General features: G+C 47.4%; 1 protein-coding gene across 2 annotated transcripts; it reads left to right on the top strand.

Moving 5' to 3' along the window:
• Nucleotides 1-1,165: 1,165 nt before the first annotated feature.
• Nucleotides 1,166-26,435, top strand: LOC306828625 (1-phosphatidylinositol 4,5-bisphosphate phosphodiesterase gamma-1-like). Of its 2 annotated transcripts, XM_079351151.1 has the most exons (32): nt 1,166-1,766; nt 9,096-9,245; nt 9,476-9,569; nt 11,476-11,523; nt 12,963-13,047; nt 13,163-13,243; nt 13,559-13,593; nt 13,810-13,882; nt 13,957-14,052; nt 14,176-14,294; nt 14,573-14,658; nt 14,802-14,922; nt 15,007-15,175; nt 16,026-16,145; nt 16,225-16,332; nt 16,422-16,606; nt 17,512-17,712; nt 17,797-17,916; nt 18,005-18,188; nt 18,440-18,517; nt 19,428-19,531; nt 19,784-19,880; nt 19,975-20,041; nt 20,725-20,891; nt 21,230-21,326; nt 21,406-21,630; nt 21,738-21,883; nt 21,965-22,079; nt 22,169-22,330; nt 22,932-23,020; nt 23,303-23,487; nt 23,580-26,435. In XM_079351151.1, the coding sequence occupies exons 1-32, from the start codon at nt 1,505-1,507 to the stop codon at nt 23,638-23,640; spliced, it is 3,930 nt and encodes a 1,309-aa protein (XP_079207277.1). In that variant the 5' UTR covers nt 1,166-1,504; the 3' UTR covers nt 23,641-26,435. The 2 variants fall into 2 exon arrangements, with proteins under 2 accessions (XP_079207277.1, XP_079207278.1); XM_079351152.1 differs by lacking the exons at nt 1,166-1,766; nt 9,096-9,245; nt 9,476-9,569; ... (1 more) ...; nt 12,963-13,047; nt 13,559-13,593 and having other exon boundaries at nt 13,165-13,243.
• Nucleotides 26,436-27,315: the final 880 nt, after the last annotated feature.

Genomic DNA, 27,315 nt, shown 5'->3' with positions numbered 1-27,315 from the left:
CTGTGACATCACAAGGAGAGCACATTTAAAACTGAGCATTTTTCTCTGTGTTGTGAAAAGCAATGTGGAGGCTACAGAAGATATCTCTCTTTGCAGATTGAAGATAGTTCTAGGGAAGATATCAGCAGATGTATCAATTCAATTTTTCTCTCTCTCGAATATCAAGATCAGCCCCAAAACTCTCATATCGTCAGCTGTAGCTGTTGTCAACATTCTTTGAAATTATTATTATTATAGGCTTTGATGCCTAAATAAAGAACACTCACACATCACTTTAAAGGAAAAACAGTTGCTTGCTAAGAAATCATCACAACATACATTCTTCCAGGAGAGGAAGAAGCAACGCAGCTGTTTATAATGAAGGATTTACTGCTGCAGGTGACACTGGTGACCTCTGCAACCTGAACCCCACTTGACCTCTGGGCCCGAATCATCACCCGGAGAGTTGAAGGTTTGTGTTTGTGCTTGAGGAGAGAGAGAGAATAAATCAGATCTCCTGAGCTGCAGCTCTCCTGGAGACCCGCGGAGGTCGCTCTGCTCTCCGCCTCCTCTCCGTGTCTGTCTGCCTCTCTGCTGCTGCTGCGCGCCGCCACCGCTCTCCCTCCACCCTCCTCATCTTCACTGAGATACTACGGCTAAGAGAGGAAGAAGAAAAATCTTATCAAGCTTTTCCGGTCTGCTAGCCTTAATTTCCTCTCAAGACCTCTGGCGTTGGAGCTGACGCGCAGGCAGAGAGAGAGAGAGAGAGAGAGAGAGAGAGAGAGAGAGACGGGGGAGATCCGGGGCGACGAGCTTTGAGGAGAAACTGGGGCAGTCTCCACCACAACCCCGCACGCCTCTGTAAGGATTCAAATGCATCCTGTTGGTGGTGTAATGTGCCCAGGGAGGAGGAGTGTGTGACCGGGGAGCAGAATGGTTCGGCGGATGGGAGCGCACACGGTTCTCGCCGGTTCTCCGTGCGCCACCGTCTCCGCGAATCCGCCACAGATCTCCCTGCCCTCATCTCCGCCACCCTGCTGCGCACACCTCGGGTTGGTACTAATAGTCCAAATTGTCATTACATAACTGGGGCGTTTTTATTTCTCCTGAAGCTTGCAGAGAGAGAGTCGTCCGAGCCGGATTTGAAGCCGGGCTGTTCTGCCTCTGCTGTCGTGGACTAACAGGAGGGTGGAAATCTGAGTCCAGCGGTGATGAGAGCTCAGTCCTGGTGGATTTCGCTGGTGTGCTGCCAGAAGCATCTGGAAAGGATAACACAGAGATCTACCCCCCCCCCCCTCCGGAGGACCCGAGGATAATCCACATCTCAGATCTTTCAGTGTTCCAGCTCTGAGATTGGTCTTCAGCTCTTCTTTTAATGTGGATTTGTTTTGATCACACTGGGTCTTAAAAACGGAACTTGCCAAGAGCGGCACAGTTGAAGCTCTCCTCTGCTTTGGACAGGTTGGATTACTGGTGCATTCAGTTTGTGATTCCCTCCAGGTGTCCTCGGAGCTATGCAGTGAAGATGTGTGCAGCCAGGTTCAATGGCTGTGCTGAAGACTCCACTGGTGCTGGTGCCTCGGTGGCTGCTGGTCCCGTCACAGCCTCCAGGATGCTGGACTGGACAGAGGCCGGTCCCCGCATCCTCCACAGCCTGGAGATGGGGACGGTGATGACCGTCTTCTATCAGAAGAAGTCTCAGAAGCCCGAGAGGAGAACCTTCCAGATCAGGCAGGACATGCGGCAGATAGTGTGGAGCCGAAACCCGGACAAGATGGAAGGAGAGGGTGAGTACAGATCTGCATGACGTGCTTTAAACACACAGTTTACATTTCTGTTTGGAGGTACAGGGAAGTCCTGGGTCAGCGAACAGTCTGCCACAGCTGCATATCAAAGTGAGGCCACAATACATTCAAATAAACTTTAATACAACGTGTCCGATGAGAACTAAAGCATCTTCTTAGTGTTGCATGGTGTGCTTATGAGGAGCACATATATACTGTCTGTGCAGAGGGTTGTCAGTGGATCTGAGGTGGCAGGAAGTTCCTCAGCGTCTGGCTCTTTAATTTGCAGAGTGAAATAAAAAGCTAAGAGCAGCAGCACTCGACAATCCTGCTTCATGGAACAATGACGAGAAGAGGTTGTAAAAGTGCCACGAAAAGACACGAGACAATAATTCAAAGACATCCAATGACCAAATAGAAAGTTCTGAGAGAGAGAGACCCCGACTGACCCCGAGCACATGGGAACAATCACGACCTCAGTAAGAGACATTACCAGAGATACAAATCAAGCTGGAGGTGACGCGGGGACGCACAACGACCACCGACACGGATATGAAGGCTCTGCTGCTGCAGACACACCAATGAATCTAAAAGAGACTAAATCCATCCATCCATCCAGAAGTGAAACAGACGACAGACGTGCTGCTCAAACACAGAATACATCCGAGTGACTGAAGACACTAACTAGATGTTTGTGATCTCAGGATCCTGAAGAGGGAGAAAATGAGTGTGAGTGAATGTGGGTCAGATCTGCTGTATGAGAAGACAGCTGAGTCTGAAGTATGTGACAGCATGCTGACAAATACAGAACACCAGCCACCCTGTGTGTGTGTGTGTGTGTGTGTGTGTGTGTGTGTGTGTGTGTGTGTGTGTGTGTATGCGCACTCAGCTTCTGTATGATCTGTATTAGACTGTGTGTTGTGTTGTGAAGTCGTTGCAGAGAGACTCCTGGATCTGGATCAGGGTTTGTCTCTCTCTCTCTTCCTGATGTGCATCAACATGAAGAACCTCTCCAGGTCACAGAGCGCACACACCAGTGCTTGTGCTGATTTAGAAATGGCGTCATGATTGAGTTCTTGCTGTGGCCCTGACGCCGCCTGCAGCCAAGCAGGCTGATGAAGACTCTGGGACCCCCCTTCAGCTGTAAGAAGACCCAGGGTCCCTGCTGTCCAGGACTCATCAGCAGAGACGCATCATGACCTTTGACCTCTGAGTGTCAGACTCTCTGTAACTCTCCGGACAGTGAAGCAGGCTGACTGACTGACTGTCTGTTTGACTGTCTGTCTGTCTGTCTGTCTGTCTGTCTGACTGTCTGTCTGTCTGTCTGTCTGACTGTCTGTCTGATTGTCTGACTGACTGTCTGTCTGATTGTCTGACTGACTCACTGACTGACTGTCTGTCTGTCTGTCTGACTGTCTGACTGTCTGTCTGACTGACTGACTGTCTGACTGTCTGACTGTCTGTCTGTCTGACTGACTGACTGTCTGACTGTCTGACTGTCTGTCTGACTGACTGTCTGTCTGATTGTCTGACTGTCTGACTGACTGTCTGACTGTCTGTCTGTCTGTCTGTCTGTCTGTCTGTCTGTCTGTCTGTCTGACTGACTGTCTGACTGACTTTCTGACTGTCTGTCTGACTGTCTGTCTGACTGTCTGTCTGACTGTCTGTCTGTCTGTCTGACTGACTGACTGTCTGTCTGTCTGTCTGTCTGTCTGTCTGTCTGACTGTCTGACTGACTCACTGACTGACTGTCTGACTGACTGTCTGTCTGTCTGTCTGTCTGTCTGTCTGTCTGACTGTCTGACTGACTGACTGTCTGACTGACTGTCTGACTGTCTGACTGACTGTCTGTCTGACTGTCTGACTGTCTGACTGACTGACTGTCTGACTGTCTGACTGACTGTCTGACTGACTGACTGTCTGACTGTCTGACTGTCTGACTGACTGACTGTCTGTCTGTCTGTCTGACTGTCTGTCTGACTGTCTAACTGTCTGACTGTCTGACTCACTGACTGACTGCCTGACTGCCTGACTGACTGTCTGACTGTCTGACTCACTGACTGTCTGTCTGTCTGTCTGACTGTCTGTCTGTCTGTCTGTCTGTCTGTCTGTCTGACTGACTGTCTGACTGTCTGACTGACTGCCTGACTGTCTGACTGACTGACTGTCTGTCTGACTGACTGTCTGTCTGTCTGTCTGACTGACTGTCTGACTGTCTGTCTGTCTGTCTGACTGACTGACTGACTGTCTGTCTGACTGTCTGTCTGTCTGTCTGTCTGACTGACTGACTGACTGACTGTCTGACTGTCTGTCTGACTGTCTGACTGACTGCCTGACTGTCTGTCTGACTGACTGCCTGACTGACTGTCTGACTGACTGTCTGACTGACTGTCTCTCTGTCTGACTGACTGACTGTCTGACTGACTGTCTGTCTGACTGACTGTCTCTCTGTCTGACTGACTGACTGTCTGACTGTCTGACTGTTTGTCTGACTGACTGACTGACTGACTGCCTGCTTTGTAGCAGAGAGTGAAGTGCTGCAGTGTTTGCATGCGGCCTGTTGGAGCCCAGCTCAGCCTGTCTGGGTGTGGAGGGAGTCTTTTGTGTGCGTCCTGGATTCTGAGGCCTGGGGGAGGATTTGTAACAGTGTCTGTGAGCAGCACGAGAACTCATTCACAAACGGCACGATAGGGTTTCCTTCTGTCTGCCATGTGTTCTTCTAAGTCTCCGTCTTTATGCTGCTGTGCAGTGAACAAAGATCATCTCCTACACAAAGAGATAGAAATATGTTCACTGAGACGTCAGATTGTGTTTGCTGGATTTTAAACATGCAAACATGAAAGACAGAGACAGCGCTGGACGACAGCTCGAAGCATGTGGAGAAATGCAGTTTAATCCGGATCCCAGCGGTCCTGTCAGTGCAGCGATCACGGGGGATAAACTTCAGGTGAACTCTCCTGCTTCTGTCCTGCTGGGTTCTGACGTCAGCTCGCTCGGGCTTCACCTGGAAAAAAAATCCTTTGAGGCTGGCAGGAACACCTGAGTGAAAACTTCAGCTCCACGTGAAAAACATCAGGAGTCCAGTCTGTGTTCTTCAGACGTGGTGGTTGCAGACACTTCTTGTGTTTGAATCTGCGGCGTAGTTTTGATCTTTGCTGCCGTACTCATTCGGAAGCTCGTGATGTAGAGGGAGGGAACACTCTGGTGCACGTCACACTCGCTCTCTCGCGTCTTGTTAGGAGACGTTCTCGTTGTTTCTCTTCTGCAAAAGACAAACTTTGCTTTTAATCTTTTTTCTCCTCCTGTCATGTTAGGGGCTGCATTGTGTTTTTATAAGGTGATATTTATTTGTATTTTTATTTTATTTTAGCGAGGGGGGGGGGACACTCTGAGTCTATTTTCCAGGGCTGCACACTGATTTTTTTTTTTTTGAAATTGCAGAAATTCTACTTCTGTATTTCGAGTTCATTTCTTTGTGCAGCACATTTGAGTATTTTGAAGTGCGAGCTGTTTGGATGTCTGCAGAGCGTTTCTGTCTCTGTGGATGATTCCTGAACTTTTGAAGTGTGTCTATATGTTCCAGCGCTCTGTGTTCAAACAGTGTGCAGAGGTTTGCTTCTTTATAAACATGTTGTTAAAGGTGGAGGAGTTTTCCTGTCACTCCCTCTCAGTCCTTCTACGCTGGCTGAGGGAGTAATGGCCGCTGCACACATGTAGGAGTTGTTTCTCGCTCGGGGTTAATTATTTATCCATAATCATAAACGCCGTGTGTGTGTGTGTGTGTGTGTGTGTGTGTGTGTGAGTCTGAGGGTGAACTCCAGCACCGCTCACTCAGACCCGATCTGCAGAATCCCACACGCTGAAGAAAAACTCGTCTTTCACACAAACACTTTCATAAGCCTCGAACGGCCCTCTGCAAACAGCCTCCCACCGGACGGAGCAGGCAGCACATTCCAAGAACTCAGCAGCTCTCTCCTTCACTCCATCTCCCACAGCTCTATCTCTCAGCTCCCCGCTTTCTCTCCTCCCCCTCCTCCTCCTCCTCCTCCTCCAGTCTCTCTTCTCCTTTTCCCTCCTCCAGCTGTTCTCTTCCAATCCCCCCCACGCACCCACCTTAACATGCTTCTCCTTTTTCACTTTTCCCCTCACCCCCCCCTCAGCTTCACTTTCTCTGTTTTCTTTCACTTTCTTTTTTGGAGTTTGGAGGTCATTCATCTGATCCTTTTTGTTCGAAGAAATCTCGCTCACATTTATCGAAATGACCCCTCCGCTCCACCCCCCCCCCCCCCCCGCCCCCCCCCGTCTCTCCTGCCTTTCCTTCCTTTGTTTTTGTTGCATGATACTTTTTTTTCCAATGTTTGTTTTGAAATGAAGTTTCTCCTCCAGCACACACACACACACACACACACACACACACACACACACACACACACTTGAGATCAGTGTGTGTGTGTTTGAGATGAGAGCTTTGCAGAACAGTGTAGGTATTAAATCCTGCGGCACAGGAAGTGTGGGGTTATCAGGGAGTGTCTCCCTTCCTGTCTCTGATTGAAGGACTGGCTGGTTGCAGGAAAACAAAAACTCCGGCATCTTCTGCAGGAATCTCGGGCACGGATCCCAAACGAGGCGTGGGATGCCTGAGAGTTTAAGGTTAAGGTTTGCACCAATAAGGAAGCTTTGAGTAAACCACGGCGTGGTTAAAGAAAACCTCTCATTTAAAGAAACATGAGCGTGGCAGAGTTTGAACTCCAGGATCTGGATCCTCCATCGAGTTCCTGAAGTACAAATCTGTGATCATGTGGCTCGGCTTTGCAGTCCTTGTTCCCTCTCAGGCTTTTATGGATCCAAACTGTGAAGTCGACGTGAAAACAAACGAGCAGATTGAATTATTTGAGTTGATTTATCTCCATGCTGTTCTACATACAGTGCAGCTGTCTGCAGCATCACTGTTCAACACGTTAGCTTGTTCTGATCCTGTCGTCGCTCTTTCTTCTGCCTGTATGTCGACACACCGACACTCGCTCAAGTCATTTGTGTTACTGAGTACAGTGAGGCGTTTGAGGTTTATATGTCACCGTGTGTTTTCTGTTAATTCAGCTGCTGCTGATGAGTTTGAACACTTTTGCATTCAGTCTTTAAGTGTCAGCGTCTGCAGCTTGAACCTTTGTTCAGGATCCTTTCTGTCAGACCTTCTTCAGATTCAGATCAGACTGTGTGGCGTGCAGTGTGGCGTCTTATTCGCCGCTGTCTGTAGTTGTTTGCTCCCTTGAGTTTTATAATCACCATGGAGACTTCTGCCATCTGCTCTCAGCGGTGATGTCAGCAGCAGCTGTACCAGGAACACTTTGTTTCACTGAGAGCTGCACTGCAATTATCAACGGCTGGTGGTTTCAGGTCAGCGGTGCACACAGCTCGCGGTGCGTTCAGGAACTCTGAGGAGCGTCGGTTAGCTCGGGAGCTTCTCTTACGATGCTTTTAAGGGAACGCGTCAAAGTGTGTTCTCTTCTTCTGCTGCATTCCTGTGAGACTGTTGAAAGTGTGGGACACTCGGATGTGTCTCCAGTTGTCCCTCTCCGTCCATCACAGTTTACACCGGTTTAGTTTTCTCTCAAAGAAAAGAGCGCGGTGTTTACGGCCTGGACCGGGATCTGAGGCCGCAGCGCCAGGAGTGGAGCTGTGGATGTGCTCCTTATCTATCAGTCTGTGTGTGTGTGTGTGTGTGTGTGTGTGTGTGTGTTAAAGCAGTCACAGTGTGACGTCCAGCGAGCAGAGCTGAGCATGTGTTTGCTCTCATTGTCCAACGTCCAGACTTAATGGCAGGAAGTAATAAAGGGAAAGAGCAGAGGAAAACAAATCCGGGCTTCTGCCATGTTTGTATTAATAGCATGGGAGGAAAATGAGTCAACTCCTACTGTAAATGACTGAAGAGCTTTATGGACACAGTGTACACAGTGAGCAGTCAGCCATCAGTCCACTTTAAGTTTCAGGATGTTGAGAGCAGAGGTCATCTGTGGGTAAGACCCCCCCCCCCCCCGAGACACGCTTCCATCTGAGGAGAATCGGCCTCTCCATTAATCCGGAGCCAAAACGTGCTCCCTGTCATCTCCTCTCGCTCAGATCCAAACCACATTTCGCTTCGATCCAGATTTATTTATAACCTTTGCTTTGGCCCGATGAAGAGCGGAGACGGACTGAACTCTGTCCTCTGGTGTCCACCTGTTGGACAGATAACAGCCTCCATGGAGAAGGTGGAAAAAAATCTCTCTCTGTGTGTGTGTGTGTTTGCATTTGACCAAACTTTCTCTGTGGTTGAACGAGTCACTTTCAATAAGTGTGTGTGTGTGTGTGTGTGTGTCTTATAGAGGACCTGTGTTTGGCGTCCATCAAGCATGTTTATATGTGTTTGCACAAGACATCTGCTGTGTCAATAAGTCGGGTTATTTTCTCTCTGTGGGTGTGTCGACGGCAGAGTCCGGAGTTGACCTCATCGTCTGTGGTCTGTCGCTGTTGGTGCAACAAACTGTGACTCTGCAGAGAAGTGCAGGTTGTTATCATGGAGAGAGGGGCAGTGGATAGAGCGAGAAATCAGGGAGAGAGGAAGTGAGGGACGACGTGCAGGAGTCGGATTTGAACCCGGGGCCGCCCGCTTGAACGACAGCAGCCTTCGTACCTGGGACGCTCACACTGACTGACCTCTCTGCTCCCGGCGCTCCAGGAGTGCAGATTTGAAATGTTATTAAAGTTTTGCACTTTGAAGAAATCCAGCTGTTGCTAAAGCGACATTTCTGCGAGAGAAGCAAAAAAACGTCGGGGGTTCGATCCCCAGCTCCTGCAGCAACATGTCCGACGTACGTCCATAACAACCATTACCATGAGTGTGTGAACGTGTAGGTGTGACCTGTGGTGTAAACACTGGTCAGAGAACTAAACCAGCTTGAGCCACCGTTTATCATTCAAGCAAATGTGAGAAGAAGAGATCGCTTGTTCGAGCGCTGGTTGGTTCCAGAAAAACCTCTGGAGGCTTTTCAAGCATCCTGCCACCGACAGCTGAAATGTTTGTGTGTCTGTGGGCTCTCTGAACACACACACACACACACACACACACACACACATACACACACACACACGCAGCGAGCACACAGAACATTTGTCGAGCTTTCCGGCAGCAGATTTCTGTGTAATTGTCAGGGAAATCTACAACGTGCCAAACTGTGATTTACGCCCGTGCATATTTGTGTTCATGCAACATTATCCTTCCTTCCTTCCTTCCTCCCTCCCTCCCTCCCTCTCTCTCTCCTTGTCTCCCTCCCTCCTCCCTCCTCCCGCTCTCAGTCGACATACGAGAGATCCGGGAGCTGCGGTTGGGGAAGGGCTCCCGTGATTTCGAGCGCTACCCGGAGGAGGCCCGTAAACTGGACTCCGCCCACTGCTTCATCGTGCTGTACGGTGTGGAGTTTCGCCTCAGGACGCTCAGCGTGGCGGGTCAGTGTGCGAAGAGGTTAAAGGTCACAAAGATAACTCCTGATCATTCCACTGTGTGAAGCTGCTTGCAGGATCGGGAGTCAAACGTGTGTTCTTCCTCTTGTGTGTGTGTGTGTGTGTGTGTGTGTGTGTGTGTGTGCGTGTGTGTGTGTGTGTGTGTGTGTGTGTCTCTGTGTGTGTGTGTGTGTGTGTGTGTGTGTGTGTGTGTGTGTGTCTCTCTGTGTGTGCAGCCTTCAGTGAGGAGGAGGTCAACATGTGGATCTCTGGTCTCAACTGGCTCATGATCGACACTCAGTGGGCGCCCGCTCCCCAGCAGACTGACAGGTGTGTGTGTGTGTGTGTGTGTGTGTGTGTGTGTGTGTGAGAGTGTGTGTGTGATTTATTCACCAGTTTAAGTCATGAATCCAAAACAGCAGCTCGACAGTGACCTCCCACTTTAGCAGCACATTTTCCCCTTAAATCCTCCACTGACATTTCACAAAAACCCTCATATCAAGATATTAAAGCCTGTAACCATGACAACCAGCTACATCTCCGTGTGGCTACAAAGCGTTTGATTCAGCTCCAAAACAAGGCTCAAAGAACCACACATCCCACAATCCATTGCAAATGACGTCGCTACTTCTTAAATTTAAAAACATGTAGGAGAGCTGGGTTTTCCTTCCTTTAAAGTGGCAGGTTGAGGGTTCGATCCCCAGCTCCTGCAGCATCACGTCCTTGGACAAAGTGGCTCCCGCCTCCTGCTTGCCTCACTGGGAGAATAAATCTGGCCGTTAAAGGGTTAGCTTCTGGTCGGAGGAGAAGGCAAATATTTGTTTTGGGTTCGAAGTGTTTACTCCAGATGAAATGTGCGGCGTGCGTGCTGTGAGCAGGCGAACACAGAGAGGCTGTGAGGATGTGGAGAGGAGCGCTCGGTGTTTGGGACTGGCCCGAGGAAATGAAAAAGCTAATTTTGTCTGTTTATGAGCGTGGCGTAAACAGTTTAAAGAGTAGATTCATCAGATGAACAGGATTCCTTTTCCCTGTTTGTGAGGAGTACAGTCAGGCCTCAGTTCAGACTGTGAGCGCAGACTCGCCCACAGTTACTACAGCCATCACCTTTTACCTTTTCTAAAGCTTCCTACCCTGACAGTAGATATCTGACATCCTGTCACGTGTAGCGCTGACTGTAAAAGCTCTTATCTGTCTTCATGTTGATTCAAGGCGTCGGTGGAGTCCACACAGCTTTATCTTAATTATTATGAAAGCCCATCGTTTACTCGATGAAACATTTCGAGGAAGTGTCAAACTCTTCGGTTTACAGCTTGGGAAGTTGTCCAGAGTTTCCTGAAGTGAATCTCAGCCGTCAGCAGGCGAGTTACTCGGGGAAGAAGTCGCTTTTTCACGTCTGTGTGAACAACTGAGGCTGAAACTTAAAGGAGCAACATGTGACTCCGCCCCCTAGTGTTTAAAATGAGTACTGCAGTCTAAACTCTAATCATCACAGAGAGCTGTTTGGCTCCGCCCCCTCCTCTCTAGAGTGGATGCTCACACAGGTCACCATGTGGTCAGTGTTTAGCCAGCTCTGCATGGGTTAAAAATCGAATAAAGCCCCCAAAAAATAACCTTTAAAAAAGTTTTTGAAAGAACACTTTTTTTGTTTGTTCCAAGTCCATGCACATCTGTGGTTTTGCACGTTATTTTTTTGTCGTATTATTTGGATCTCGTCACCTCGGGTCAGATGATTTCCTGTACGACGTCCTCGTGTTGTATTACGGTCTTGGTCTTGACACCGGTCTCGAGACCATCTTTTAAAGGTCTTGGTCTCGTCTCTGAATCAAAGGCATTTTTTTTCCTCGGCCTCGTCTTGGACGTTGGGATTTTTCGTTGATATTTATGGTCTCGGTTCGTGTGGTCTTGACTGCAACACTATGATATCCAGTATTTTTGGCAAAATCGAGAATAAAGTTGAAGTTGTCTTAGAGGTTTGTTTTGAATGAGAAATAAAGCACAATAAAAGAAACAATGACAATCACAGAATAGTTTGTTAATCTTTTATAAAGACAGCGGGGACGAGATGCTTTCATTTCACATCCTTTGAAGGATTAGCATTTCTTTCTTTCCCACGTTTGGAGCGTGTGATTTATTAGTTTTGATTTCCGCTCTTCATCCATTTTTTTTTTTAACTGTGTCTCCTCCTCTTCTGTTTCTCTGTCCGTGTGTGTGTGTGTGTGTGTGTGTGTGTGTGCAGGTGGCTCAGGAAACAGTTTGAACTTATGGACAGGAGCCACGAGGGCAGGTGGGTCAACCGCTCCAAACACGTCAACAGCCAATCGTAGCGTTCGCTCACAGCAGGTGAAGCGTTGAGGTGAAACTAAATCCAGATGTCATCAAAGAGCGTGTGACGGCTCCGTCAGGGATCTGCCCTGACCTTAACCTCCACGGCCCGCCTCCACGTATCACACGCACACACACTGTGTGTCCTCGCTGTCACGCGGGCATTAATACGTCCAGGCTTCTGTTTGGGTGGAAGCCGCTCCAGGACAAACAGCCTGCCATCGCCTGATAAGCAGCAGGAAGTGATGCGTTGGGCTGGGAGAGGGCAGCTTCCTGTCTCCTGTGAAAATAGTAACAGTTACAGTAGCCAGACGGAGGGGAAGAGGGCGGAGAGACGATCACAGCGGGCGCTAACAGCGGTCATTGACCCCGAAAGATCAACGTTAAATCAAAGCGCTGACCTGGATTTCTTTTCTCTTTCTACCTGCTTCCTTCCTCGTCCTCTCTCCGACAGTTTGCATGTGTTTTGTCACTCAGTGAAAGTGATTATCCATGTGCTGTTTTTCCTGGAAGAAAGGAAGAGATGCACAAGTGGAGGCAGGAGAAGCTTGTGTGCTGTTTCAAACATTAAACCTGGGTGGGTTCGTTTAGAAGCAAACCTACAAAGAGGATCAAGAAAACAGTTTAAATCAGATAATCTAGTTGGTAATCATCGGTCTGAAACCTGACAATAGTTTGTACTGGTCAGAACTTTTCAGCAGGATCAGGATAACTTTGAGAAAAAGAATCAGGATGATTGTGATCCCAGCAGACGGCTGGATTCAGTCGATATCAGGAGCAAAACAGAAGCCGGTCAAACTGAACATTTTTGAGCTTTCATCTTGTGCTCGTGACTTTGTGAATCACTACATTTTCAAAGTGAAAAAGGTGGACATTAGAGCTGTGAAAAAAAAGAAAAGAATTTGGAAGTAGCTATTGAGATGTTTTGTGTATTTTGGCGCCCCCTGTGGACAAAGTATCAACTTCCATTTCGATGACTGGTCTTCCAGATTGAGGCGTTTTAAAAAAAATAAAAAAAAAAGTATCTGGATAAAGTTTATTCTTTCCAGTTGTTTTAAACAAACTGTGACTGAAGAGAGCCAGATTACCTGATCTGGATTAAATCAGAGAGGGGGGTGCTGTGGATCAGTGGTTGTTTCTCTCTTAATCTTAAGAATGTCGGAGGTTTGATCCCCAGGTGTGTTTTTGAGAAAGACACTTAACCCCCCCTCTGTCTCGCTCCATGTCCTGTTGTTTACGGTGAGAAGACAGACTCAGAGGGCAAGGTGGTGTCACCCACCTGGGGGAGGGGCTACTGCCCTTTGTGATGTCATGAAGGGAACATTTCCAAATGGCCTGTTTGAGCACACATTCTCTTTTCTTTTTTTAACCATACAGCGCCATCTCGTGTTTCTTTTTCAGCATCACAGTGAAGGATGTGAAAACGTTGCTGCCTCAGATCAACTTCAGAGTCCCCAACATGCGCTTTCTCAAAGACAAGCTGCAGGTCAGTGTGTGTGTGTGTGTGTGTGTGTTTTATCTCTTCGAGCGTTCTCTCCTGGATGTTCGGACCCGAGCGCAGCAGAGGTTTGTGACTCACCATCCGGTCTGTCTTCAAACAGGAGGTGGAGGCCAGGAGCGACCTGTCCTACCCCAACTTTGCACAACTCTACAGAACTCTGATGTTTGACGCGCAGAAGAGTGTGAGTGGCAAACACACACACACATACACACACACACACACACACACACACACACACACACACACACACACACACATGTATCATGCCTTGCCTTGTCTTGATGTGTCGTGTCTCGTTTTGTTTTGGGAGCAAATTTTTGATGGTTACAAACCATCAAAAACAAAAAGATTTAAAGTTGAGCACCTTCGCACTGAATTGGAGCTCGGATGACCTCTGACCTCACGTTCACTTTCCCCCCCCCCTTTTACTTTTTATGCTTCACATGGCTCCTCCCACCTGGCTGTCACATGGCTCCTCCCCCTTTTTGTTCCTCAGATTATTGAGCAGCTGGAGCTCTCCTTCCCTCTCCGGTGAGTCCCTCCACCCTCACCTCCTCCTATTCCTCACCCCCCCCCCCCTCTCTCCCATCCCTCCTCCTCTGCACCTCCTTTTTTTTAGGATGGATCATGCTTCTGGAAAGTTGTTTTTCACTTTTTTTAGACATTAGTTTGTCTTTCATTTGGACACATTTTTCCTTCCTCTGTCTCTCCCGCTCTCTGACATCTTGAAATGTGTCGTGTTTGTAGGAACGTCGACCGACCAGAGCTCTGTCAGATCTCCCTCTACGACTTCCAGAAGTTTCTACAGATGGACCAGAAGGTACACACTGACTGCATGTCGGGGTGAAACCTGCTCTGTACATCTGTGCTCTGATCACGTGATCTTCTCCTCAGGACTCCTGGGCGTGTGACCTGGGGCGTGTCCGAGAGTTCCTCATGGGCTACATGAGGGGCGGCGTGCAGCCTGAGCCCCCGCTGCAGCTCGACGAGGTGAAGTATTTAAAACACACACACACACACACACACACACACACACACACACACACACACACACACAGACACTGGAGATGTTCCCCCACCTCACAGCCTCACCTTGTTGCTTTATATTTCTAGTTCCTGACCTTCCTCTTCTCCAAAGAGAATTCAGTGTGTGACCCTCGACTGTCTCCTGTCGTTGCCGATGACATGAAGAAACCGCTTTCTCAGTACTGGATCTCGTCCTCACACAACACGTAGGTCAACGCTCGCCACTGGTTTTCAATGAGTCGTATTTCTTGAAAGCGGGGAAAAAGCAGTTTCATCTTGAATCTCTCGTTTTTATCAACGATAATAAAAAATAATCCAACATTTTTTATTTTGTCTTCATTCCACAAACGGATGAATCAGTTAAAGTCTCCGCCCTCCTGAGCTCGCCGTTTCTCCTCTTAGAGACGACGTTTTATTCCTCACAGCAGCTCTTCTGTTCCTCTCACCTTCAAACATCTTCACGTTTCTTCCTTTGTTGTCTCAGCTACCTGACAGGTGACCAGTTTTCCAGTGAGTCGTCTCTGGAAGCGTACGCCCGCTGCCTGAGGATGGGCTGCCGCTGCATCGAGCGTAACTATCAAATCCTTATTATCCCCATATCGTATGCTGAGTGTGCACCATGGTGCATTTATTTACAAACTCACTAAGACTCTTTATACTGGAGCCGATAGTGATCAATCCAAAGACTTCATTTGATTTGTGTCTGTTTGCAGTGGACTGCTGGGACGGACCTGACGACCTGCCAATCATCTACCACGGCCACACCTTAACCTCGAAGATTAAATTCCTGGATGTGCTGCACACCATCAAAGAACACGCCTTCGTCACGTCCGAGTAAGTGGGCTCCCACTCACTGACGCTCCTCATGCGTTAAAAAGATGTTTAGAGAAGAGCTTCAGCTGCGTCCTGTCCCTGCAGCTACCCTGTGATCCTGTCCATCGAGGACCACTGCAGCGTGGTCCAGCAGAGGAACATGGCCACGCACTTTAAGAAAGTGTTCGGAGACCTGCTGCTCACCAAGCCCGTCGATAACAACGCGGAGGAGCTTCCGTCACCCTACCAGCTCCGCAGAAAGATCCTCATCAAGGTAGGCGGGCAGAATGTGGCCTGTGTCACTCACACAGCAGATCTGTCCCCTTTAAGGACGGGGACAGATGCTCGACCAGCACCTCAGTTTGGATCCAACACGATAAGACAGAGAACACGAGAGGCTGTTTATTATTTTTATTTATGTTCTGAAACCTTTATTTAACCACTGGCATTTTAACTGTTCCTTTTTGACGCATATTTTACTGGCTCTTTAATTATTGTTTTAACGCATATTTTTTCTACACTTGTATTTTTATATATTTTTTGCACTGATATCTCTCTCTCCTGCTTTGCTGCTGTAACACTGTTATTATCTTGTTTTTATCTTAACCAGCTAATGAGCCCACTGAGCTCACCGTCTGTTTCTCAGAGGTCACCTGACCCAGAGGTCACCTGACCCAGAGGTCATGATGAGCATGATTAAAAAACAGCGTGCAGACGATGTGTCAGGAGAAAACAACTATTTACAGATAAAGTCGTGATGACAGATTGTGTTTGATTTAATATTAACGGACAAAGCTGGAGTGTCGTCCCCCGTCTGTTCCTGCAGGACGCTTTAGAGTCCCATCGGTGGCGGCCTCCACGCTGGAAATGCTGTCTCGCCCACTGTCTTACTTTGAGCCTCTTGATAAACCGTTACGTGACTCGCCTTTTTTTGTGAATATCAACTTATCTCCATAAAATCCTCTCTCTCTCTCTCTCTCTGTCTCTCTCTCTCTCTCTGTCTCTCTCTCTGTCTCTCTCTCTCTCTCTCTTTCAAAAAATCCAACCAAAATAACCCTGATGAACTTGAATAAGTTTTTATCTGAGAGATCTTGCAGCTGTATTTTTTTCCCTTTGTGTGGCAGCACAAGAAGCTGGTGGAAGGCACGCTTTACGAAGAGGTGACGTCAGCCAGCTACTCCGAAAACGACATCAGCAACTCCCTGAAGAACGGCATCCTTTACCTGGAGGACCCCATCGACCACGTGCGTGACGCTCCACTGTTTCCTGTCACTTATTGAGAGACGTGGGACATGGAGTTAAGTGTGTTTGTGTCCTTCACAGACATGGACTCCTCACTATTTTGTCCTGACCAGTAATAAGATTTACTATTCCGAGGAGACGTCTCACTACCAGACGGCCGACGAAGAGGAGGACGATGAAGGCAAAGAGGTGGAGCGAAGATTTTAAGTTAAAAAACATAAAAACAAAACCTCTGGTTAAGATGCTGATGCTGTTTTTTCCTCTCGGTTATTAAACAGGAGTGCAACAACAACGAGCAGCACTGTGCGGAGCGCTGGTTCCACGGGAAGCTGGGCGGAGGCCGTGACGGTCGACAGGTGGCTGAGAAGCTCCTGCAGGAGTACTGCGAGGGCGGAGCCAAAGACGGCACCTTCCTGGTCAGGGAGAGCGAGACGTTTGTGGGAGACTACACCCTCTCGTTCTGGTGGGTAACGCCACGGGAGCCATCCGTATTTATCCAATCAGGACATCCGTCTACACCTCAGCAGTGACCGTTAGCATGATAGCTAAACCTCATCTGTAGCCTTAAAGCACAAAGAAGTTGTTAACAACTGGTGATGAGACTCTGGAGCCCCCTGCAGGAACACATTGTGCTTCACAAGGACCGCCAGAATAAAAGAAAAAATACATAAAAAAATTAAATTATAAGCAAAACAATTTAAATATCAAATTATATGACGGACTTTTAACACGCACAAGTCAGAGCTGAAATGATGACTTGTCTTATGAAAGGATTTAATCGACATTATTGACCCAGTTGACGGGATCTCCTCCTCGGGGTAGACCGGTGTTTAAGAGCCCTCACAGAAAGTGTCCGGTGTTCAGAGTGATCACAGGAGCTCTCTCGCCGAGGTACTAAAAGCTCCGATATGTAGCTGGGGAGCTTTAACAGGAATCAGTAAAATCTTCAAATGGATTCTAAAACGAGCAGAGAGCCGGTGTCACGACCCTGAAAGAGGAGGGATGTGCTCGTGTCCTTCTGGGCTGGCTTTAAAAAAAAAAACGGACTCCACCATCTGGAATCGATCTGTAGATTAACGGCTCCTGCGGGTCAAAAGGCCGATGAGATTAAAGCACGTGAAATTATCTCTGTGTTTTTAAAAGTTAGACGTTAAAACAGTCACAGACCCGCCTGCAATAAGAAGCTGGGAAAAAACGGGCATCAGAGGGGGAGAAGAGTTCAGTGTTTAACCACACGAGCTTAAAGCTGCAGACACAAAGTACAAAGAGCGTCACACCAGGGGAAGCGTCTCAGCAGGAGGTCTCAGGTGAGTCCACGGTACGGCGAGTGCTGACTGTGATGAAAGGTTTCTCCTGTTTCTCCTCCAGGCGCTCCGGTCGAGTCCAGCACTGCAGGATCCACTCGCGTCAGGAGTCTGGCTCCACCCGCTTCTACCTGACAGACAACCTGGTGTTTGAAAGCCTCTACCGGCTCATCTGCCACTACAGAGAGACGCCTCTGCGCTGCAACGAGTTCGAGATGAGGCTGGGCAGCCCCGTGCCTCAGCCCAACGCGCACGAGAGCAGAGAGTGAGCCACCCGTGACGCACACAACTGAATAGAGTGAGAGAAAACGAGCGGCGATGACTCACTGTCCAATGTGATGAATTCCAGGTGGTTCCACTCCAGTCTGTCCCGGGTTCAGGCTGAACACATGCTGATGCGCGTTCCCAGAGACGGAGCTTTCCTGGTGCGGAAACGCAGCGAACACAACTCCTTCGCCATCTCCTTCAGGTAGAAAAACCCGAAACACGAAAAGCCCAACAATCACCTCTCCTCTCTGTGGCTGACTCGCCCCTCCTCGTCCTTTGACTTTGTGCAGGGCGGAGGGGAAAATCAAACACTGTCGGATTCAGCAGGAGGGCCGTCTCTTCATGCTGGGAAGTTCAGCCGAGTTTGAGAGTCTGGTCGACCTCGTGAACTACTACGAGAAACATCCGCTGTACCGCAAGATGAGGCTCCGCTACCCCATCAACGAGGACACGCTGGACCGGATGGGCACCACGGTGAGGAGTCAAACAGAGCCAGGTCCAGCTGACTGGTTCCAGGTTGCATCTGTTGTTAATAACTTTTAATGAACTGGTCCACGGAGTTGGACATTTTTACATTTGGGTGAATTTGTTTATCACAAAAATAAAGTTGCTCTTTTTATGCAGCAGGTTAAGAATTCTTCGTAGAACAGTTCAGAGAATATGTCACAGTAACGCCGCACGCTCTGGTCAAACACAGCAGTCCGTCATGTGCTGATGTTTTTCAGGAGCTGGACTACGGGGCGCTGTACGAGGTCCGCACGCCTCATTTCTACGTGGAGGCCAATAAGATGCCGTCAGCACGGGTGAGTCAGCCGACACTTCTGAGTTTCTCATTCTCAAAATATTCAGTAATATTTGCATATTCAGTGACAACTTTTAGAGATGATATGGATGGAGTTTGTCTTTATAAAAATCAGTCGAGTGTACGCATCCTGCAGCGTTACAAGTAGAGTGATCTGATCCCAGTCAAGTCAAGAGTCAAGTTGAGCTTTTGTTTTAATGGAGGAAACTTGAAGAGGTTATTAGTTAAGGGGAACAAGGGCTGCATGGTGGTTGGGGGGTTTAGTGCTTGTTGGCTCAAAGCAAAAAAGGTTCCTGGTTTAAATCCCCGTCAGACAGGAGCGTCTCTGTGTGGAGTTTGAAATGTGTGGTCAAGGTCAAAGTCGTCTTTTATTGTCCGTTTTTCAACATGTGCTGAACATACAGAAGAACTGAAAAAAAAGGTTTCTCTCTGAGCCACGGTGTGAACTAACTGTGGAGAGATTTTAAAAATATAAAGGATAAAAATAAAAGATTTACAGACAGATACTGTGCAAAGATGGGCATTATGAAAAACAACAGCAGCAACAACAAAGACTTTTATTAAACATAAGTAAATAATAAATATAAGGCAAAAAACTTGGGAAGTGAAAATAATAAATGTTGTTTTTGTATGCGATGGTTCTCTCCTGGTACTCCGGTTTCCTCCCACTGTCCAAACACATGCTCCTTATGTTCACTGGTGACTCTACATGACCTGTAGGTGTGACTGGTCTGTACCAGGCCTCTCGCCCAACGCCTGCTGGGATTGGTTTCAGCTTTCAGCTTAAGGGTAACAGTGGGAAGAAAACAATAAAACAGGGAGTGATGACTCGTATTTGCAGCTCTGCCTTTGGCTCGTCTGGGCGGTCGTATCTGAAGCCTGATCGTTGTCCCTGCCGCTCTGTGTTTCAGTGTACGGTCAAAGCTCTGTATGACTATCGAGCTCAGAGGGAAGACGAGCTCTGCTTCCCCAAACAGGCGCTCATCCTCAACGTGGACAAGCAGGAGGGCGGCTGGTGAGTCGATGCACCAGACTGTCTATGTATGAAGTTTAGATTGTAATAAAGCAACACTACAAACAATGAACCAAGCGTTTACAGCAAACCAGTGGAGTTACAGTGAGGTCATTGGCTTTATGTTACAGAAGCGTCATGTGATTAATACATATATAAAACTGAGTGGCCCTAAGCAGCTGCCTTGAGGGACACCATACTTTAACAACCTTGTTTTAGACAAACCATCATGATGTGAGAATCTGTTGTCTTTAGGTGGAGAGGTGATTACGGAGGAAAGAAGCAGCTGTGGTTTCCTGCAAACTACGTGGAGGAGGTTCCCAGTTCTCCCACCAAAGAACCGGATGAAGTAGTGAGTTCTGATGATTCATGTTTTTTTAGCACAATGCCCAACGATCAACCTACTTTTCCAATCATATTTAATCACCTTTGTTTTTCTGTGTCAGTCCACGGAGAACAGTCCTCTGGGGACGTTTCTAAAGGGCTTCATCGATGTGCCCACCTGTCATGTAGGTAAGTCCCCTAACAAACTGGTTTCTGCGCCAATCAGAGGTGATGAGTCACATGTAGTTGTATCAGATTTTATTACCAAATTATTATTTTTTTTTATGCTTGTGCATCTGGTTCAAGATTAAAGGAAGGCTTTAAGGTTCAAGATTATTTTACTGCTCCTATCATCAAACAGCTGCAGATATAGAAATACAGAAGTGTTAAAGGATGACTGTAGCATCGAGCAACTCCAGGAAAAGTTATGTTACTTTTCAGAAAATGTGTGCTCAAACAGGCCATTTGGAGATGTTCCCTTCATGACATCACAAAGGGCAGTAGCCCCTCCCCCAGGTGGGTGACACTCCCACAGCTAGGTGTTTGTTCTGCCCTCTGAGTCTGCCTTCTCACCGTAAACAATAGGACATGGAGCCAGAAAGCAGCGAGTACACCCGAGCCCTTCCAGAGAGGGGGCGTGGCCAGACACAGCTCATTTACATATTTAAAGCTACAGGCACAGAAACAGCCTGTTCTGAGCAGGGCTGAAATAGAGGGGTTTATAGATATGATCAAACACAGGATCAGAGTGGATTTACAACAACACACTGCACACATGATGAAGAGGAGGAGAATATGTGACCTTTAAGGCTTTCTCACATAAAACTTTGCTTTGCTTTTCATCTCTTCCTTCCTCTGTCTTCATCGTCCAGTGGTGCACAAAGATGGGAAAAACTCCCGGCCCTACGTGTTCACGATCCACTCCCAGCAGCTCTCCTCTCACCCGGTCCAGATGCTGGACGTGGCGGCCGACAGTCAGGAGGACTTAACCATGTGGGTTAGCAAGATCAGAGAGGCGACACAGAACGCTGACGCTCGGGTTAGTACAAGAAGCCTCATTAAAGCTGAATATAGTTGAATCAGCTGAATTTTTACCAAATCAAAACATTCTACTTCCTGGCAAAAATGGATACTTCAGAAAACAGCTGTGCAACATGATTGTTTAGACCAGTTTATGGTTAGTTAAACTCTAGAGTGCAGCGCTGGTCCCATCAAATTCAAAGGTCTGATGTTTCTCATGTCCCATGTGAACGAAGATGTAAAAGATACTGTTCATTTATGTCTCTTAAAAACAGACATGGAGCAGAGAGAGGGAGTGTGTAGAAGTTTGAGTGCCTTGGATTTGTATTTTTGTGACCCTGATATTTACGCCATCAGATGCAAGAGGAGAAACAAATGGAGAGGAGGAAGAAGATCGCGGTGGAGCTGTCTGAGCTGGTGGTCTACTGCAGACCAGTCCCCTTCAATGAAGACAGTAAGGACTCCAAAGCTCTCTTCTCCACTTCCTGCGTACATCGATTAGTGTAATATTTTGGTTCTTCCTGCTGTTCCAGAGATCGGCACGGAGAGGGCATGTTATCGGGACATGTCTTCTTTCCCAGAGACGAAGGCTGAGAAGTTTGCGACGCGCAGCAGAGGCAAACGTTTCCTGCAGTACAACCGGAGGCAGCTCTCCAGAGTTTACCCCCGAGGACAGAGACTGGACTCGTCCAACTACGACCCCCTGCCCATGTGGCTGTGTGGCTCCCAGCTGGTCGCACTCAACTTCCAGACCCCAGGTCAGAGTCGTCATAATATTCAAGATGTATGAGGGGAAAGTGCTGATGATGAAGATGCACATTCATAAAAGTGACAGAGTGAGGATAAACTGTGTGTTGGTGTCCAGATAAACCCATGCAGCTGAACCAGGCCTTGTTCATGCTCGGAGGCAGCAGCGGCTACGTTCCCCAGCCGGACGTCATGAGAGACGACGCCTTTGACCCGTTCGACAAAGACACCTTACAAGTGGAGCCGATCACCATCCAGTTACAGGTCGGGATAATCACACCTAGAACGAAACCAGAACCAGTCGTCCTCAGAGAGTTGTGTTTAATGTAAAGTTTACCTCTACAGGTGCTGGGAGCTCGACATCTGCCCAAGAACGGCCGCAGCATCGTCTGTCCCTTCGTGGAGTTGGAGATCTGTGGAGCCGACTACGACAGCTGCAAGTGTAAGACGGACGTTGTAGGTAAGAAGACGACGCAGCAGCATAACACACGAACGCCTGGATGAACATCTGTCCTGTCTCTCACCTCCTCTCCCTCCTCGTCCTCTCAGCTGATAACGGTCTGAACCCTGTGTGGGTGCAGAGGCAGTTCGTGTTCGACATCCACAACCCCAACTTCTCCTTCCTGCGCTTCACCGTCTACGAGGAGGACATGTTCAGCGATCCAAACTTCTTAGCACAGGCCACCTACCCGGTCCGCCTGCTGCGAACAGGTGAGTCACAGAATCAAAGTGTTTGAAACACAAAGATACCTGCATGTATCACACACAAGTCAAAAGACTGAAACACATCAATGAATCGTCTCAAAATCCAGACTTTAAAGGTAAAACCTGCCAGTTAGCAGAAAAACCCCCCAAACATAATGATGAACTGAGTCATGTAAAATAACTTTAAAGACCAAAAACTGTTGACGATAAAACTTTAAAAAAAGGAGTGCCAGTTACTTTTACAATAAGTATGAACACTGTTGAGAACAGTCAGAACTGCTGAAGGTCACATGTGGGGTTCCTCTCGGTTCCGTGTTGGGCCCGTTGTTTTTTAATGAGTTTCTGACAGTTTATTTGAAGCCGATTCCTCCTGACTGTGCTGATGATTCAGTGAGATTCTGGACACGTAAACATGCTGCATCCTGAAAGCAGGAAGAAGGGTTTTAAAGGTCTTAACACATTCTCAAACTCCAGATTATAAAACGAGTCGCAGTTATTCGTGACGTCTTGTGTGACGCGTTTTGTTCATGAACCTTTCTAAATGCCTGCAGCTTCGTTGATCTTGTTGGCTGCGGATGTTTTCATGCATGTTGTGTGTCGTGTCCAGGCTATCGGAGCGTCCCTCTGAAGAACAGCTACAGTGAAGAGCTGGAGTTAGCCTCGCTGCTGGTCCACATCGAGATCGTGAATGCAAAGGTGTCCTTCTCTCTTTCTCTTACCTCCAGCTGGGTGTCATCATTTTTTATTGCCAAGTACAATTACACATACAGGGAATTTGTCTCGGTGGAAATAACAGTATCATGTCTCTTATTGACACCATTATCACTGTGTTATTGCAGTTTTGTTTAGTTCATACAGGATTGAATAGTAGCCGTGGCTTTAAGACGTTCTGCACATTCTCTAACTGGTTTTGTGTCTTCCTGCTTCCTTTGGTTGACTGACTCTTGCCGTGCTGTTCGGCCGTCACTCTGGCTGCAGGAGGAGGACGATGAGAACCTGTACATGTCCATCCAGCGGCTGCGGGATCGGACCAGCGAGCTGACGAACCAGGTGTCCCTCCTGGAGAGGTCGGGCTCCGGAGATCTGAGCTACCAGCAGAGTCTGGAGGAGCTCAGATCAGCTCAGGATCAGCTGAGCGAGCTGGTGGAGGCTCGAAACCGCAGGTGACGGACTGTAGAGCAAAAGAATCGAATACCAAATAACCTAGTTTTTAAAATCCTTCAGATACAAACAGATAGTTTTTGTTTTTTTCCAGGTTGGTGGAGAAGAAGAGGAGGGAGAAGCTGAGGCAGCAGGTGGCAGCAAAGCGCAGCTAATCCTCACGTCCACAAGAGGGCGCTTAACTGCAAAACAAACTGTGCCTGGAGCTGTGCAGCACAGGGAGGTGCCGTCCATTTATAACTGGAAGGACAAGCATGTGCTAAAAATGTGAGATTTAAAGGCACCATGTTGGAGAAACAGCAGAGCAAAAAAAAAAAAATCATCTCATGGACTGAAAATAAAAAGCTATAAAACAATCACGAGCTGAAGGCTGAAACACATGAAGAGTAAACTGGAGATGAGCTTCAATAAGGGGGGATCAGAGACCGATATATTAGACATCTTTTCCTCTATCTGTAGAGACACAGTAGATAGATACAGATGTACACTTTACTTTATTCTCTTAGATGCTGTTATCAAACATTTTTGGAAAAGATGTCGAATGACCACAAAGATGATGCTTGTTGTAAGCCATTTAGCGCCCTCTGTTGGCCAATCAATCAGTCGGGCTACTTTTGGAAACATCAGCATCTTAAGCAAAGAGAGTCATGATCTGAAAACAGCAGACATATGAACGGCGTACACACGGGTACGGGTTTCTGTTTGAAATGACGTCTGAAGCTCATCAGGTTCTCTCGTCCTGTGTTTTGGTCTTCAGTAAAAGAAAGGATTTAAGGGAGAGGAAAACTCAGGTAAAACTGGTGGATGACTTTAAAACTATGGACTGAAAAAGGGAGCAGCGGGCACATGTAGCAAAAAAACAAATCATGTATGTGCCTTAAATGTTGTGCTTTGTGGTGTATAATTACATCTGATGTTTAACACACGTAAGAGACTGCTTTTCTCGACAACTGGAACCGTGGCGCTTTAAGGGAAAACGACTCACAGGAGGAAGTCACTCATTTGGCTCGGACCACTGCTCATGAAATGGATCCAAACAAAAAAAAAAAACTGTTTCTCAGAGTCTTTTAAAGCGGGCTGAACTTCATGTCACGGGCTCCTCTTCCTCCCGGGAGAGCACAAACTGGATGAAACTGTTCACCAAACTGCACGGAGAAATCATCCAACACTTCAGACAAAAAGGGCTCTAAATAATTCTGTGTTACCTTCGAAGAGACACGAGGAGAAGGAGCGAGCAGGCGGGCGAGCGAGCAGGGGAGAGAGGGAGATAATATTCCTCTCAGAGCTCCCTGGATGTCACCTGCACAGCTGCTCAGGTGTGTTTGTCACTCGGTAAACGTGTGCGCTGCGTTTCATTAGGAGATCTACTTCAACTCATTCTCTTCCTCCTTTTTATGTGACATGACAGACGAGGATCAGAGAGGACAGTAGGATCACTGATGTAGGACACGTCGTCTGTGTAAGCGTTCAGCCCAGCTGGAAGGCGTCCTCTGCAGATTTGTTAACATGATGATGATCCTGGTTTATATTTGGGATTAATTTGACGTTTGCACATTCTTCATGGGTTTAAAATGAGTACAAAAAAAAAGGAGGAATCTATGTGCTGACAGTGACTGAACATGTTAGACTTGTGTCTGCTCTCCTCACTTCAAAGCACAGTGAAAACAATCAAAGTTTCTTCAGCAACAAAACCTCAACGTAGGCCGAAGTTTACCACGCTGCTCTTACAGCGAGGCCACTTCATTCACGCCGTTTTTTGTATTCCCAACACAATCAACTCGTCATCACTGTTGCCACATTGTAAGCCAGAGAATGGTCTGTAAGGTGTGCACCATGAGGGATCAATCAATTAATCAATCTTTATTTGTAAAGCGCCAATTCATAACAAGTGTTACCTCAAGATGCCTTACAAAGAGCAACCTGAAGTATTGCTGTATGTCAAAGACCTGGCTTCATCCGTCATGGGCACTTTAGCAAGGCAGCAAAAGTTACAGTGATGAGAAAAAAAACCAAGAGGCAGAAATCTGAAAAGGGTTTGGAGGGGGGGGGGGGTTCAGTCCACCGCCGACCCCAAGACATGATGTCATTATCTATGAGCTCTGCAGAAGCATTATCATCCTTTGAACTTTACTGCACCAAATTATTATCAGCAATGCTTTCACACTCCTGAAAACTCCTGAGTGTGAACGCAACAATACACTTTTTTTTTTGTACCTGACTTCAGCCAGACCCCGAGTCAGTTTTGAACCAGCTGAGATGAGAGTGCAGTAGGACGTAGGAAGGAGAATTCAGCTCGAGCCAATAGGAGAGGAGGTGCTGCGCGGTCGGTGTTTCAGACAAACTTAATGACACTGTTTGTGATCGCAGCGCCGGAGGATGAGAGAAATGAGAGAAGCATGAACAAGTAATGAAACACAGCCGCACGCTACTCACAAGGGCTATCACTGAGCGCTCAGCCTCTCACCTGAACCACCACAGAGCCCTTCATCAGGACACAATCAGCAGGTTTGGGCTGTGATGGTTCAGCGGCGGGCAGAGATCCGACCCCCATGCATGGCTTCATGTCTGATACCAACCTCCCCGCTCTGTGGCTACGTCACCGCCCTGCCATGCTCCTGTCTGACTTCTCATTGTACAGAACTTTTAATTTATCTAACATGGTCCATAGCTCGGTCCATATGGATCACCAGAGGGATGATTATGGACTCTGTTTGAAGAAGATTTATGTTGACATGTATTTTATGTTCCTGGAGCTCCCTTTAAAAGTCCCCAAAGACACGGACCTCTCTCCCTGGGGAGACGTCTCTCTATGCAAACGTTTTGGCTCTGTGTGTTGTTAGAAATTGGACGCATTTGTTTTTTCTCTCTGTATCTATGCTAACTCTGTCCAGTATTATTAATCTGCATTTAACTGCTCAAGTTTTCATTGAATAAAAGCTCTTTCATCTTTTTCTGCCTGTGATGTTGTTTTGAATCCTGTGAATAAAAAGCTTAAAAGGAGCAATACGTAACTTTAACCCCCTAGTGTTTAAAATGAGTACTGCAGTCTAAACTCTAATCATCACAGAGAGCTGTCTGGCTCCGCCCCCTCCTCTCACACAGGTCAGCATGTGGTGGCAAAAGCATCTCCAACATCGATCCTCGTTTGCTTTCTGTATGTAATTTGAATTGGTTAAAATATATCGTCTCATAAACTGGTTCGACTATGAGATGGGCAGCTGAACAGGGGCGTGTCCAGAGTGGGGGGTCAGGTTTAAGTCCAATTGGCCACCCCAAAATCCAAACCTATGATTAGCCCTTTGCCTAATCAGAGACACTTAAAGGGATACTTCACCCATTCGCATGAAGCTGTGCATCATTAGAAACATGGCAGTAGTGTTGAATGGTCGTGAATCCAACCATCATTTTGCCCTGAGACGAGAAAAATGTGTTTTTCTTTGCTTGAAAGTTTTCTTCATGTGATGCAAAAAGCGTCATATTGCATCACATGAAGAAAACTTCCAGGTAAAGAAAAACACATTTCTCCATTTTCAACAGGCGAACAGTCGTAATTTCAGTTTCCCGAAAAATGTCCAAGCGAGGTCCAACAGGTGCACACTCCAACTTAAAATAGATTTCTGGTTTTTGACATTAGACAGCGTACAGGACTAAAAACCTAAAAGTGTCACATCTTTATTTTTGAGTAACAAAAAATCAAGCTAAGAAGATTCAAAAGTTGCCAAGCTGTGATTCTTTACAAGTGCATAGGCTTATTATTGGTGTGTGCATGTGCCTATAAAGGTGAGGCCACCCCTGTCTGCACACGCCTGCAGTGAAATCAGACTGTTTGA

Source organism: Symphodus melops, assembly GCF_947650265.1.
Source record: "Symphodus melops genome assembly, chromosome: 8".
Classification (NCBI taxonomy): Eukaryota; Metazoa; Chordata; class Actinopteri; order Labriformes; family Labridae; genus Symphodus; species Symphodus melops.
The sequence above is the reverse complement of the archived record's forward strand: the minus strand, read 5'-3'. Positions and strand labels throughout refer to the sequence as shown.